Source organism: Anas platyrhynchos, chromosome 2 (assembly GCF_047663525.1).
Source record: "Anas platyrhynchos isolate ZD024472 breed Pekin duck chromosome 2, IASCAAS_PekinDuck_T2T, whole genome shotgun sequence".
In the NCBI taxonomy this organism is placed as follows: domain Eukaryota; kingdom Metazoa; phylum Chordata; class Aves; order Anseriformes; family Anatidae; genus Anas; species Anas platyrhynchos.
In genome coordinates this window covers 114,990,860-115,003,631 of record NC_092588.1, presented here as the reverse complement: position 1 = coordinate 115,003,631, position 12,772 = coordinate 114,990,860, and the positions used below count along the sequence as shown (strand labels likewise).

Here is a 12,772-nt window from a genome sequence, read left to right as displayed (position 1 = left end):
TGCAAAACTGTGTTGTTTTTATTTTAAACATGCAAAATACAGTTCATGCATCTGCCATTTCGAAAAATCTCTCAGTTCATAGCAGATTAAACCAAAGACATTTTGGCTATCGACTCTCAATAAATATTTCAAAATGCTTTACAGTGTAAAGATAAGAAATTTAGCAAAATTTCAACAAACCTGTATAAAAAACAGATACAGATAACTTTTTATTTCAAGGCGACATGCTGTAATGTAAAGAGTTCACTTTTTTTTCTGGATGTCTTTTTCCTCATAAAAAGTTTTCAACAATACAACCGCTTAACAGATTTAAGCCTTCGGGCTACACATGCAAAAAAAATGGTTATTGTAGTTAAAAATCACCAAAACGTGCTATTTTTTGTTTCATTTTTAAGTACAGTAGTTGTAGACAGTAGCATTTCTCTTTTTTTTTTTTTTAATTTTGTAAAAGAGTGCAGGCAGGTTCATGGAGCTAGTGTCCTGGAAGACTCGTACTCTGACACACATTTTGGTTTTATCCCCTTGCCATTGTAATAGTCCACGACTTGGTTTGGAACTTCAGCCAAAACGCTTTTTGCTAGAGCAGCTGGGGATGCCTGCAGGAAATGGTAGAAAACACAAGTGTTAACCTGTGTCTGTGCCAGAAATGCCAGGGCTTTCAGAGGCATTGGTGCCATGAGATCAAGGCAAGAAGTATGGTACAGAAATGGAAGGTAAAAAAGACTCAAAGTGAGTGGCACTATCGCTGGAAACTCATTTTGTAGGCTGCTCAGGGCACGTACCTGTAGCTGCCCAAAGTACATTCAAGCCAAAAGTGCTCTGCATGTATTTCAGATACAATTTGGACTCTTCTAAATTCAGGGCTAGGGCAACTCTTGTCCCAAACTTCTCTGCACTCTGGGAGAGCACCATTTCATGATGTTATAGTCTGCAAAGACTTCCTTCATCTGTACCCAGTGAGGGACCCTGCACAACTTCACAATGAACATGGGTAGAAGGGAGGCCTTCGTCACATCTCTGCTCTCCATTTAAATAAAAATATTTTGTTTGCATTGGAATTAAATCTCTGTCAAGAAAAGGTTTTGTGCCTAGGCTTTGAGAAGGTTTTAAAGCTCTTTCAGCAACATATAAACGCTGTGTGTCACCCAGAGGCAGCTCCTTTACGAACTGATGGCCCTGAGATGCAGAGATGGCCAGGGGCTTTTGCCCCAGGTGGGAAGGACAGGTACCCCTTGGCCACATGAGACCCTGTGCCCTCTGTTGACAGTGACAGTCACTGCCTCACACACGCCTTGACAATGCTTCAGTGGGGCCCGTGGATGTTTTATGGGCAACCATTAACCCACACGTGCTGCAGGGATTTTCTTCAGACCCTGTACTCATCACTGATAGAACTGGAGCCCTGTTCTTCCATGGAGCCCCAAAGCACCACCCTTCTGCCCTGTCTTTTGGATTTGCTTGTTTCTAGAAATTTGGGTTAGAGATGATCGAGGTCCCCAGACCCAGCCTACCTGACTACACTCCCTCTGAGCCCACCGTAAAAACACAGGAAAAATGCACATGCTGAAACTGCTGTGTTTATCTCCAGGTACAACACACATGGACCACACAGTGCAGCTCAACTGATGCACGGGAACTCCTTGCCCTGTGGCTGGATCCCATTTCTTCTGCACCCCAACTCCTTTTTCCCCCCACTAATGAACACTTTCCTTCTTTCTGTCTGTAATATTTTCAGCCAGGATTCAAAACTAGCATGTTGCAAAGTTGTATTGACCGACTTATTGCCCTGCTTTCTTTCATGGGGTAGGATCCTTATGATTTCAGTCTTACAATTAGGGTTACATAGGATGTACATGGTAAATATTTCACAGGCATGCTAAGCCAGAGGTGCAGAAAGCCCATGGGGTGTTACAAATTCCGCTATCAAATGTTACAGTACTACAAATACAAAGACCATGCTAGCAAAATTAGAAATACAGTTATTGTTGTCTTTTGTATTTTGGTACTTTGAGTCACATATGTGAATAGCAATGAAAAAAAAAAATGAACCAGTATTTCCAGAGTTAGACATTTATACCAAAATATTTGAGTAAGCAAAAGACTGGAACATTTCTGTATAAACAAACTGGCAAAGCAGAACCCATATTTTGTGCGACAGCACAACAACTGTTCCCAGGTGTTACACAGCAACAGAACCCATTTATTTTAATTCTTCAAAGTGAAATGCATGTTTTTTCACAGTTGCCCTGTTCTTGCCTAAACCTCTCCGCACTGAAATCAGCAGAAAATGCTCCTTGGAGTCAGGCAAATAACTCATTTCTATGTTACCACTGAGAATTCCTGTGTTTTTTTTTTTTTTTCTTTTTAATCTCCCTCCCAAGTGTGGCAAAACTTATATACCTTAACTTGCCTTTGTGCCATTTTACTAGAAGTACAACCCTAAAAAAAAAAAGGGTGAAAACAGAGTAGGGAAAGAAGAATCCTGGGCCATCACTGCACACACAAACCCTAGCAATAAGGAATCCTTTCTCTATGTTAAAAAATGCTGGGCAGGGGCCACCAGTAGATGGACAACTGTTGCCATTAAGATATTTCACCATGCCCATGATGTCTCTTGGGCCTGAGGCTCTTTTTAATAGGTAGCATCCCCAAAATGGGGTTAAAGGTGATTTCCCATTTAACAGTTTGGGTAACTTGTACCTTGTGTACTTTTTTTGTGGTAAAGCACTCTCATTTCTAGACCAGATGGTGCAAAGCAGCATTTGTGTAGGTAAGAATTGGACCGATACCTTCTGAGCTAAAAACCAGTCTCAGTTCAGCTGTGCTGCCCAAGAGTTACCTTCACTGGTGAATGTTTTGCTGCAATGTTTTTGCCACTGTTTAAATGCTACGCTTGAAGAGCATCCTAGCAATAAACACCTCAAGATGAATAGCTCTCAACTGGTGGCTAATACACAACAATCAGATCACCCAGCAGCAGGAAAATAATCCCCTAAGACGATAATTGGTATATATTACAAATGGCTGTTGATTCAGTTCTATAGCTTCACCATGCTTAATCTTTAATTATGGCGAATAGTGCAAAACATTGCCTCTTGCAGTGGTGAAGAACTATGCTTTCCACACTCATTTGTGATACGTGTTATTAAGTCACAGTTGTTAGGCTTTGTAATTAAACACAATGCAGAGCGAAATACAGTCTTGTTGCCGCATCACAATTGTGCACAGTAAAAATAAATTTTAAGGGGAAAAAATCAGCTCTTAAAATAAAACTGTGAATTAATTGAGACAGGTGGTTTTCTTCATCTGCATTTCAGTAACTGTGAGCATCACTGTTATACAGTTTCAAGTGAAGGATGCTCACGTTGCTGGGGTGGTGATAATTATAGAGGGAAGAAACTCATTTGGGTTCAGAGAAAATATTTTCCCTTTCTTTTTTAGGATGCTCCCCTGTAGTGAAATGCACATATCACCTAATATGAAATGGGACAATTATTTTAAACAGTAATGGTTACCTTCATTTTTCAAGGCTCTGCAACTACAGATTTACTAAGAATCAATACAATTAAAGCTTTACTGAAGTACTCCTGACACACTACATCATGTATAAGATTAAACCCAAGTAATAAAACTCACTCTGTCTTGGGTCTTGAGCTAGTAAAACACTGAAGTGGGTCTGAAGTTTAAAGTATGTGATTATTTGTAACTCTCTGAGTAAAATACTTGTATGAGTGCTGTGGAGGATCAGAACCTTCCCTAAAGTCAGTCTTACAAAATAAAAGGTATTCTCTCTACAGGTTATTTTTTAGAACATCCTTTCCCCTCATTTTGATTTTCTCAGAGGGGCAGCTTTTGGATATATTATTTCTGATCTCTTTCAATAGATATGAGCTTTTGAGCTGCAGGCTGACATGAGAACTGAAGTAATGAAAAAAATATTGTTTGGGTTGACTCCAAATGAATGCTGGTTTACTATTCCAGCAAAACAAATAAAATTGCTCACACGTAACATCCCTCCTTCTGTCAATAGTAGAGGCAATATGGATTTAGGCATAAATAAATACTTGATTTAGCAGAAAAATCTATACACCCTATACAACTTGACTTGTAGTCTTTCTAATGAGATCTTTCAACTTTTTTTTTTTCTACTCAATAGCTGAACATCCAAAGTAGCAAAAGTAAACACAAGGTCCAAAATTTACAAAAGGGATTTGATTTTTAACCAAATATATGTTTTACTTAAAGCTGTCAATTGTAATACTCTGTTTTATGGTAATTCTTGTATATGATCAGAACCGATCTGACAAAAATCTCCCAAATTTGGGGTTAAATCTGCATTTTTCTGTGAGAAAAAAAAAAAAAAAAATTGAATCAAAACACCATACTCATTTCTACCATGAAAAATTATCTCACTAGTTGGTAGAAAAGACACAGCCTTTTGTTTGTGCTAAGGATAAGTACGCAAGATAGCTGTGAATGTCACTTTGTTCAGAGAGATATTATTTGGGATACTTCTACAACAAAGAAATTCAACCAGAAGTGGCTGTTGTTATGGGCACTCATCCATTACACTGACATTTATTGAAATGCTGGAAGATCACAATAAACAGACTAAATATCAAGTTGCATAAGATATATCGTCTTTTGTGATATACCATATACATTATCTATCTCTACATGTCTATTATCTCCATTACTGAGACAAAGGGGCAGTAAAATATCTCTATTTAATAAGAGCAATAATTTTTTAAGATCGCTATCCTCTCTCAGTACTGGGGTAGTTAATCTAAACCAACTTAAAATAAGATAAACTTTTCATTTGACCAATGCTTGCAATTAAAACTGCACGTAGGATCACTCGCAGGTTAACACCATAGGCACAATATATTTGGCACCCCAAGAGAACTGCACCTGTCAGTGTTAAACCTATTCAATCAAGGATTATTTCAGCTTTGTAATAAAGTCACAAAGCAAAACTAAAAATAACAAATGCAGCTGGCTTTGCCAGATCCTTGCAGAAACATATTTTTCAACTAATTGAAGGCAGGTCTAGCACTGGTTCATAAATAACTTGCCTTTTGACGCTTTTGCTGTAGACTACACACTTGTGATTATCTGATGAAGGAGCATCGTGAGCTATGAGCAGGTCATGCTCATACTTTGTTCCAGCAGATACTTACTAGGTGACTGAGCAGCACTGTCAACACAGAAATGTACGTATCTACAATTGGGAAGCAGCTCCGCAGCCATTTGGTGTGGCATCACTGATCTAGTAGCACAAGGTGAGTTTTATATCACGCGAGGATCCATTCTTTACATAAAGGTGAGGGCAAGGAGGAACACGTCTCTTTCTCTTATACCTCAGTGGAGTTTGTGAAAATAAGAAGGGTGTCTACATCTATGACAAATATGGCAAAATTTGTTTTGAAGAGAGAAAAAAGAACAACACTTTGGAAGAGGAAAATAAAGTGAAGTTTTGGAAGTGACAAAAAGAAAAAAATAATGTTGTGTGGTAACAAAAAGTCCAGAAAAAAATAAAGAAATGTAAGCACTGCAAACCCATATGCAGACCAAAACCAACCCAGAATTGAAAACTTCTGTGTGACAAATCCAGAGCTAATTATCACTAGGGAATTAGAGCAGTTTGGGAAGGGCACTCTCATGATGAAAATGAGTCAGACACATAAAGGAATTTTCAAATCCAATACTGAGAATATCCTTCTTACACACCAGACAGTAATGAAAACCACTTGAATATAATGGAAGGAATGAGGGAAAGAAGGGCAGAGAAAGATGGAAAAAACAGAGGGAAAAGGATGGCATCAGCATTGTAAAGGAAGACAATGACAGTTCCACATTTCCATATAGAGGAAAAGGACCTGGAAAACCAGGCAGTGTGGGGGAAAGCTTCTATGGGTGAATACTGTCTGTACCTGGCTGTTGAAACCCTGGGACAGATGCTGCAATGTAGGGCAGGTGACTGAAGAGAAAAGGACATGGCCAAGGGATTATTTCGAATTTGGTAAGTTAGTGCTGGGTCCGTCACTTCTCCTCCTCCAGAGTGTCTCCTATAACATGATGGGCTCACACGGGAACAGCTGGCTGAAGGCGCAGGGAAACTTTTAGTAACACCACTTTCTTGACTGTGTTCTTTTGCAGAGTTTGGGGCAAAGTTTGGAGGAAACCAGGATGCTCTGGTTGGATAGTTCTGTCTTTGAGGACTTAGGGATCTGAATTTCAATAAGGAAACAGCCTCCTGGGGAACACTGTGAGTACAAATTCAAAGCCACTTCAGGGCTCTGTAGAAATAAAGGGACAGTGTACATGTATGGAAATGGAATAAAACAGCCCTAACAGAACAGATGAAAAGAGAATAGAAAAGAGACATCAGGAAAAACACATCAGGAAAATCAAACTAAAATCAGGGAGGAAATGGAAGTCAGGACTGGCACCACAAGAAGCTAATTTTCCCCCACCTTCACCTTCTTCCCCCTCCCCACTTTCACCATCTCACTGATGGAGCACATTTCATTCTGTATTTCTTTTTCCCCATTTCTGACACAATAAAGCCATTGACCTACTGAACACTCCATTGTCATCCAGTTAGGCCCAGCCCCAGGGACCATTAACTACATGTCTACACGTTCACCCTTCTGCAGAATGGATGGAAAAGTCAGCTTACATGTTTGAAGTTCCTAAATGGCACAAACTGGACAATGTCTCGAAGCACGGGCTCGCCCTTGGGAGACCTCAGGATCCCATCATCGCCATCCAGCATCTGCATGTCACTAAAATCGGCGTTCCCCACCCCGACGATGATGACTGACATGGGAAGGTGAGAGGCGTGGACAATGGCCTCCCTGGTGTCAGCCATGTCTGTGATGACGCCATCCGTCAGGATCAGCAAGATGAAATATTGCTGAAGTTGTTGGATGAGAAGTAAAAATCATATCATTAGTTAGTCTTCCAAAGCTGCCTGCCTTTTATATAAAAGTGTTTCTGATAACTGTCAAACATGGACTTTTTTAAATAGAAAAGAGCGATTACAGTGACTCAAGTGTTAAGTGCACTTGCCATGCAAACCTCCTCAGCTACTAATTTCTCCTCTGCTGCAGTTTGGCTGTACTTCACATCAGTTCCAGGAGCTGGAGGGAGCCAAGGGATGCACAGTGCAGAAAAGGGGGATTCTGGCTGCTAGGGTAGGGAGAGTCTGGACTTTGGCTCGCAAGTCTGGAATAGACCTGAGATCCTCACTAGCCCTATTTTCCATCTGCTGCACAATCACTTCTGCTGACAGTTTCTGATTACATTTTTTCCCCTTGGGAACCAGTGGGAGGCAGGGAGGAATGGGGTACTGAAGCGTTACAAGCTTGTAGCAGAGCTGTCAGGGAGGTTATGACAGCGCTTTGCAGAGGAGCTTTGCTAACAGGCAAGTGGGATGGGTGCAGCCATCTGCAAACTGGAGGGTGACCCACTGGTGCCTGCGGGAGAAGCACCCACCACAGCAGGTTGTATTCTGTAGAGCAATGGGATCCCTGAGGAGAGGAAGGTCACGTTCAGGAAGGAATATATCCATTTTCAAACACTTTACATGGAGCCCTTAAGAGAGGTTTTCTCATTCTCTAAAGGAGATCAAGCAATTTTCTGCGCCTGTCATTTCCTTCCCAATACTCCAAGGCTCACCGGACTGGAATCAAATGGGCTATTACATCTTCACTCAGTAATGGGGAAAAGTAACTCTCACTTGGGTCCTTTATGAATAGCTAGGCAGCTGGAGTCATTTAACAAATGTACATTAATAAGAAAAATGTACAGTTCATAGAATTTGGTCACTCTGCATGAGCAAAACCAACACACAAAGCATCATTACAGTTTATTTATATGCAGCTATATAAACTCACATGGGGTTCTGTTCATTGTCTTCTGCCGTAAGTAAAACAAAACATTAGGCAAGATAGCTTTACCTTGAAGAATTGTGATATAAACTAATTTGATCTTCAAACGAACAGAAAGTGGGGAAGCTTAGGTTTAGGAAAATGAAGCAATTTATTTGATGTGACATAATAGTTCAGAGACAGCACTGGGAACAGAGTGAACCACCTCAAGATTAAGTAGGTAAGAAAATACAAATATAGCAATTCCCCAATATGGAACGAGACCCTAAATAGTAACAATATACCGTAAATTGTAATGAAGTGACAATCACAAACCCAAATTCATGAACAGAATAGTTTGGGAACTTCAAAACTTCTGCCTTAACAGGACTTATTAAAAAAAAGAAAAAAGAAGAAAAGAAAAAAAAGCTCACAACATGAAGAAATCTTAGGGAAAGTTCCAGACCTGATGAGATGCATGTCCATGTGCAACTCTGTTCTGTTCCTGTACATAATCATTCTTCTTGCTACAGTGTATGAGTTGTCTCTTACATCCTTGACTACCACAGCACTGCTCTACAATTGTAAATGTCTCAAACCTACTCACTCATGTACTTTCTCCCTTTCTCTTGCTCTTCCTTTCTCACATTTGTCTGGAAGGCAGGAGAAAAGTAAGCCTAATGCATTTCAAAGGTGTACATTAAAAACATCATCTATGTTTAAATCTTATAGCCCAAGAAATCTGGCATGGTGTTTATATCAGATGCAGACTAACAGGCTTGTCTCCTGATTTCCTGAAGGCACGTAATACTACATGTCAGTAAGAGTAAATTGAAAACTGTATTACTACTGTTTTCAGAGGAATGGTTAGAAAAGGCCCTAGCTGAACAACAACAACGAAGTTTTAATACAGTCTCTGCAAGATACTTGAAAATGGGTAGTCTGTGTAGGGAAACATTCAAACTCCTCTGCTGGTATAATCAACACTGCTGGGGCTTGACCCCTAAATTTTTGTAACTCTAGTCCTGCCATTTGTGTTTCCTCTGTGAAGATCTGGGTGTGTTACAGTCAAAGAGTGCTAAAAGCAGGGAACAGAACAGTGAGGGAAGAGTTCACAGTCGTGACTATCGAAGAGGTAAAGGTTAGATACACTACTCCTACCAACACAAACTCACGTTGACCTCTGTGAAGGCAGTTAGTAAAAACTGTTAAGGCTTGATTCACATACACTGAAAGGCCCTGTTGTGCTGGCCTACAAGAGACAAGGCAAGAAAAAAGGCAAACATAGCATTATGCCCTTACTGAGGCTTCCTTGGTGTTGGTCTCCTCCGATGCTGATTTTGCCACCTTCTGGATGATGGGAGCAATGTTTGTTGGCCCATACAGCTGCAGCTTTGGAAGGCAGCTCTGATAAGCCTCCACAACACCTTGTATTCCTGGCAGGGAAAGACATACAAAAGGCAAATAAATGTGGAGCACATCACCAATATCATGCTTATTTAATGCACAAATAAAAGGCAGGTTCCTAGTGAGTAAATTGCAAATATCATACAATTAGCAAGGGCTAACAACTTCAGATAATTTCCAAGAAGCTGCTTCTAGCTGCCTTGAAGCTAGTTTGTAACATATAATTCATTATAACATACTGCCCAGCAGTTTTCAATGTCTATTTTTCAGGTATCAGCTTGCAATGCAATAGGTTTCATTCTTCTCAGTTCAAGGTGTAAGTGATCACTTGCTGATTCATGCTAAAAGGGTAGACACAAATTAGAAACCCTTCAACACTTCTCTCTCCTCTTCAGATAAATATTTATTTCTGTTTATCATGGTAGTTACCAACAAATCTACCCTTTGCACTTACAACGTAAGAGCTGTCAAGAAATTCAAACATCTTTTCAAATACCTAGCTCCCTTGTGCTAGGAAAACAATTTTTCAGGGTAAATTTGCATAATTGCTCACAGGTTGAACTCGACCATGACCAAAAACTGTGAAATCTTGGAAGAAACAGAAGGATGCTTTCCAGTCTACAGAAAAAATGGGCTTAGTCAAGAAGTTTTGATGGAGAACTAGCTATTTATGGCTTTTTCATTTCAGGATATATAGCCAGACCAGTGAGAACAGACTTCTGCTGACACCCTTGACAGATCACAGAATGGAAATTGGTGTGTTCAATCATTGAGGAGAAGGATTTCTTGAAGTGATGTACATTAGCCTCCGCATTCAGAACTTCCAGCTTACCAGACCTTAAGGATTAAGAGGTCTAAAGTTGGAAAGAAAGTCATAGACTGAAGAGCTTTGTAAAGGATGCTGAAAGAATGCAATGGCTTCAACAAGATCTTGAGCCAGTTTGCACTGAGACTGGCTCACTCATGAGATTTTACTCAACCACATTTACAGGATATGAGTGCAGATCCATTACTAACAAATTACAGGGAGCTGTAATTACTTTACAGCGATATACCCGAACCTCCTACGATGAAATGGTGGAGAACATAGTCTTTTTTATGGATAGTTACAAACATATTCTTCCATTGCAATGCTTGCAGACAAAAGAACACTCTCTAGTTACAGCTGTGATGGGCTAAAATGTAGAGTAATGGCACAAAATTTCCCTTGGTAATTCCAGTGGCTAAATTGCATATTGCAAAACTGGCCCTTTATTAACTGCCAATTTCAAACCTGCTAAGGGCTTCATTACATGTACTTACTGGTCTTGCATGAAGGCCTCATAAATCTTCCCTAAGCTGCTGACAAGATACACTGTGTTTTTTTACTTATGCATTAAAATAATATGAGATAAAGCTTATTCCCTGCGGTCCATACAGATTTGCCATGCTTTGTGTCAGGAAGTGCTTGCATCTTAGGAAGCAACATGTTCTAGAAACATCTTTTTTTGTGTGCAATCTCAGTATAGTATCTTTTTGAAATATCTACTTTCCTTATATATCCAAATCCAACAGAGTATGTGAGTGGCTTACCTAGTGGCTGACTTTTCTTGGACTCTTATTTTAGATAGAAGCAATGTGCATCATTCCTCACAATTTGTCTCTTTGCATTTTTAATTGGAATCCACTTTTCATAGCTCTAATGAAATACATGTACAGTGTATGCATGTATACATGTGTAGAAAAATGCGTGTAAAATGCATGCACATTTATCACTTTCTTCTTCAGACAATAAAGACTATGAATACTAGATATAAGACTATATGTAAATAAGTAAATACTAAATATGACTACAAATACACTATACTATAAATACTAGAAATAAACTAAATATAAGACTATAAACACTAGGATTTTTTAGAATGGAAATAGTGATAGGAGAGGAAAGGTAAGAATATCCATATTGTATGTATCCCAGTGATCTTCATATCAAATATTCTCAGTTTACAACCAAGTCCTATGCATTTCTTCTGAACACACAGGTGTATCTACAATGGAGTCCAAAGAGTTATTGCAGCTTGTACAGGTGTACTGAGCTCGGGGACTGAGTTCAAGGTTGTCTTGGCAGTGCTCTCCTAAACTGCAGTTACATGAGAGACTGTAATGCACAGGGTTACTCACAGAGCCAAGCAGGGCTCTTACCAGCTCGTATGTGACCACTCAGAAGGAAGTTTCTGCTGACCACAGGATGTCCCCATTTGCTAGTGCATGAGCATCAGCCTTTTTAGTAGTCTTGGTGGGTTTTCATGGGAGTGGTAGACTGCAACTCTGGAAGAAGTTTCCCTCATGTAGAATTAAAAATATACGTTTTCTTAGTCAAGTAGGATATGAGGGATTAACTGGAGTACAAAACACTCAGTCCTTATTATGATCACCCCTTTGTTCATTGAAGAGTTGACATTTTAATGTAATCCCTTTTCCATGTAGGGTGATACTTAACACTACTGTGTGTCAGTGAAAGCTCACTACTTCCAAAAGAAAGGGATTTCATTCCTCAGAAACAAATCAGACACATACTCTATACATTGGATCCAGCCTCTGTTTCTTGGCTTGAAGCAAGATACGCTTCAGAAATTTCTCTGTGTTTTTTTTTTGGCAAGTATACTAAATATGACAAGCTAAATAGTGCGGTCACTAAGCATTTTATCTCCCTTCCACTCCTTCCCCAAAGAGCATCCTCTCTTCACATGATGTGCTGGGGTTACTGCAACCTGTGCTACCTAATGCAGTTGAGAGCATCTACAAAAATTGGAGAAACATCAGAGAACAACTGGCTGTAGGAACTAATCAAGCATCCATTACAGGCAGATGATAAGCAAGCTGCAGCAGATGATTAAACAACATGTTTTCTGGTCTGTCTCCTTTTCTTGCTTTCATCCAGATGGACATTATTTTAAATGGTATAATTTAGGACACAGAAGTGCCTTTGTATCTTGTAGATGTGTGTATGAATGCTCTAAAATTTCCTGCCTGGTCTTCTTCCATGCTGCAACCTGCTTCTGCAGATTCTTAGCCCTAAAAGCCCTAAAACTTTTCGGGGATGGATTAACTTCTCAGATAACTGACTCTTATGTGAAGAACAAATAAAGATTAAATGCATAATAAAAACAAAGTGACATAAGCTTAGGCAAAGTTCACAGAGCAGCTCCTTCCTCTTATTTTTTTTTAAATCTCTCTCATTTCCACTGCTGTGTTTTCTTTTGCATACATAGGATGCATGAATAGGAAGTTCTTTACTTGCAGAGGGTTTGTCTGTCCAACCTCTGGCCTGCTGTTGGCACTATGTAAGTGTGACAGCCTTTTCAAATACCACTCAATCAATACAAATAATTATATAACAAGGTCAGTCTGGTAAAAGAATTAGCCTTGGATTCAAGAAAGGCAGAAAAGGGGGATTAAAAATGTTGTCATTACATGGACAGCTAGGGCCTTTTTGAGGTATGCAAAAGGTC

General features: G+C 39.6%; 1 protein-coding gene across 6 annotated transcripts in view; it reads right to left on the bottom strand.

Annotated features, from left to right (window-relative positions):
• The window catches only part of CPNE4 (copine 4), a 256,158-nt gene continuing 243,386 nt past the window's right edge, over nucleotides 1-12,772 (bottom strand). For 5 of the 6 annotated variants that reach the window (XM_072033424.1, XM_072033422.1, XM_072033426.1 and 2 more), the window contains 3 exons: nucleotides 9,177-9,310; nucleotides 6,683-6,919; nucleotides 1-596 (listed from right to left, as the gene is read on the bottom strand). In XM_072033424.1, coding sequence (XP_071889525.1) covers nucleotides 465-596; nucleotides 6,683-6,919; nucleotides 9,177-9,310 — 503 coding nt within the window. In that variant the 3' untranslated portion in view covers nucleotides 1-464. The remainder of the gene's footprint in view (nucleotides 597-6,682; nucleotides 6,920-9,176; nucleotides 9,311-12,772) is intronic. The other variant, XM_072033425.1, reaches the window with a different exon arrangement.